The sequence below is a fragment of the Olea europaea genome, unplaced genomic scaffold (genome assembly GCF_002742605.1).
Source record: "Olea europaea var. sylvestris unplaced genomic scaffold, O_europaea_v1 scaffold42269, whole genome shotgun sequence".
NCBI classification, from domain to species: Eukaryota; Viridiplantae; Streptophyta; class Magnoliopsida; order Lamiales; family Oleaceae; genus Olea; species Olea europaea.
The window spans coordinates 1-1,009 of record NW_019262097.1 but is presented as its reverse complement, the minus strand read 5'-3'; the positions used below and the strand labels follow the sequence as shown (position 1 = coordinate 1,009).

The 1,009-nt window shown below is 37.5% G+C and overlaps 1 protein-coding gene across 1 annotated transcript; it reads left to right on the top strand.

Moving 5' to 3' along the window:
- Positions 1–6: 6 nt before the first annotated feature.
- Positions 7–613, top strand: LOC111387743 (leucoanthocyanidin dioxygenase-like). Its single transcript, XM_023012327.1, has 2 exons — positions 7–259; positions 363–613. Exons 1-2 carry the CDS (start codon positions 203–205, stop codon positions 591–593), a joined length of 288 nt encoding a protein of 95 aa, XP_022868095.1. The 5' UTR covers positions 7–202; the 3' UTR covers positions 594–613.
- The last annotated feature ends 396 nt before the right edge of the window (positions 614–1,009 follow it).

Sequence of the window (1,009 nt, the reverse complement as noted above, 5' to 3'; positions counted from 1 at the left end):
GGCAACTCACCTTCCACAGCATCCAGTAGCAACCTCTGTGGAACCATCCATTGTGAATTCAAGTGTTAAAGTACTAGCAGAATCTACTGATCTTAAGTCTGTTCCTTCCGAATTTTCTTTTGTGAATGAACCCACAGGTTCAAACTCTGATTCAATTCCCATCATTGATTTCACCCTATTCACCTCTGGAAATCCTGATCAAATGTCCAAAGTTATTCAAGAACTCGGCAAAGCTTGTGAAGAATGGGGATTTTTCGTGGTATAATACTTTCTCCGATTCTTTTCGTTATATTCTCTCGTCCAGTAGTGCCTATCCTGCTCAGGTTAAGTAATTTATGCATCTGTTTCGTGATTCTTTGCAGCTGGTAAATCATGGAATACCTGAAACCCTAATCCAGGGAATAATCGATGCAGCTAAGGAATTTTTCGATCTTCCAGAGGATGAGAAGCAGAATGTTTCTGATCCCATCAAGTATGGAAATGGCAGCGTCATAACTACTTCAAACCAGAAGATCTTCCTGTGGAAGGATTTATTGAAATTCCCTTTACACCCGGAATTTCACTGTCCAGTTAAACCACCAAATTTAAGGTAAAATTCTCCCCCCACCCTCCCCACCCCTCGGTACTTAAGAACCTATACTGGGGGTTTGTTGGACTCTTAAATGTCAGAACTTGACAAAACAGGTTTTTCGTCTAAAGTGCTTAACACGACTAAAGTGAACAAAATTATAACTTCCAAATTTTTATTTTTCTTTTACTATAACATGTGCAATACTATTTGATCATCCTCCTTAACATACGGAACGGTCTGTGTTATGATTTGTTCATATATCTTGATCTTGAGTCTGTTCTTTCTGAATTTTCTTTTGTGCATGAAGCCACAGATTCAAACTCTGATTCAATCCCTATTCACCATACTTTCTTCTTCTCCTGTATTTGGGGATAGTCATAACGCTCATATCTTTCACTTGATCTCTATTTTTTTTTTTTTTTTTTTTTTTTTTTTTTT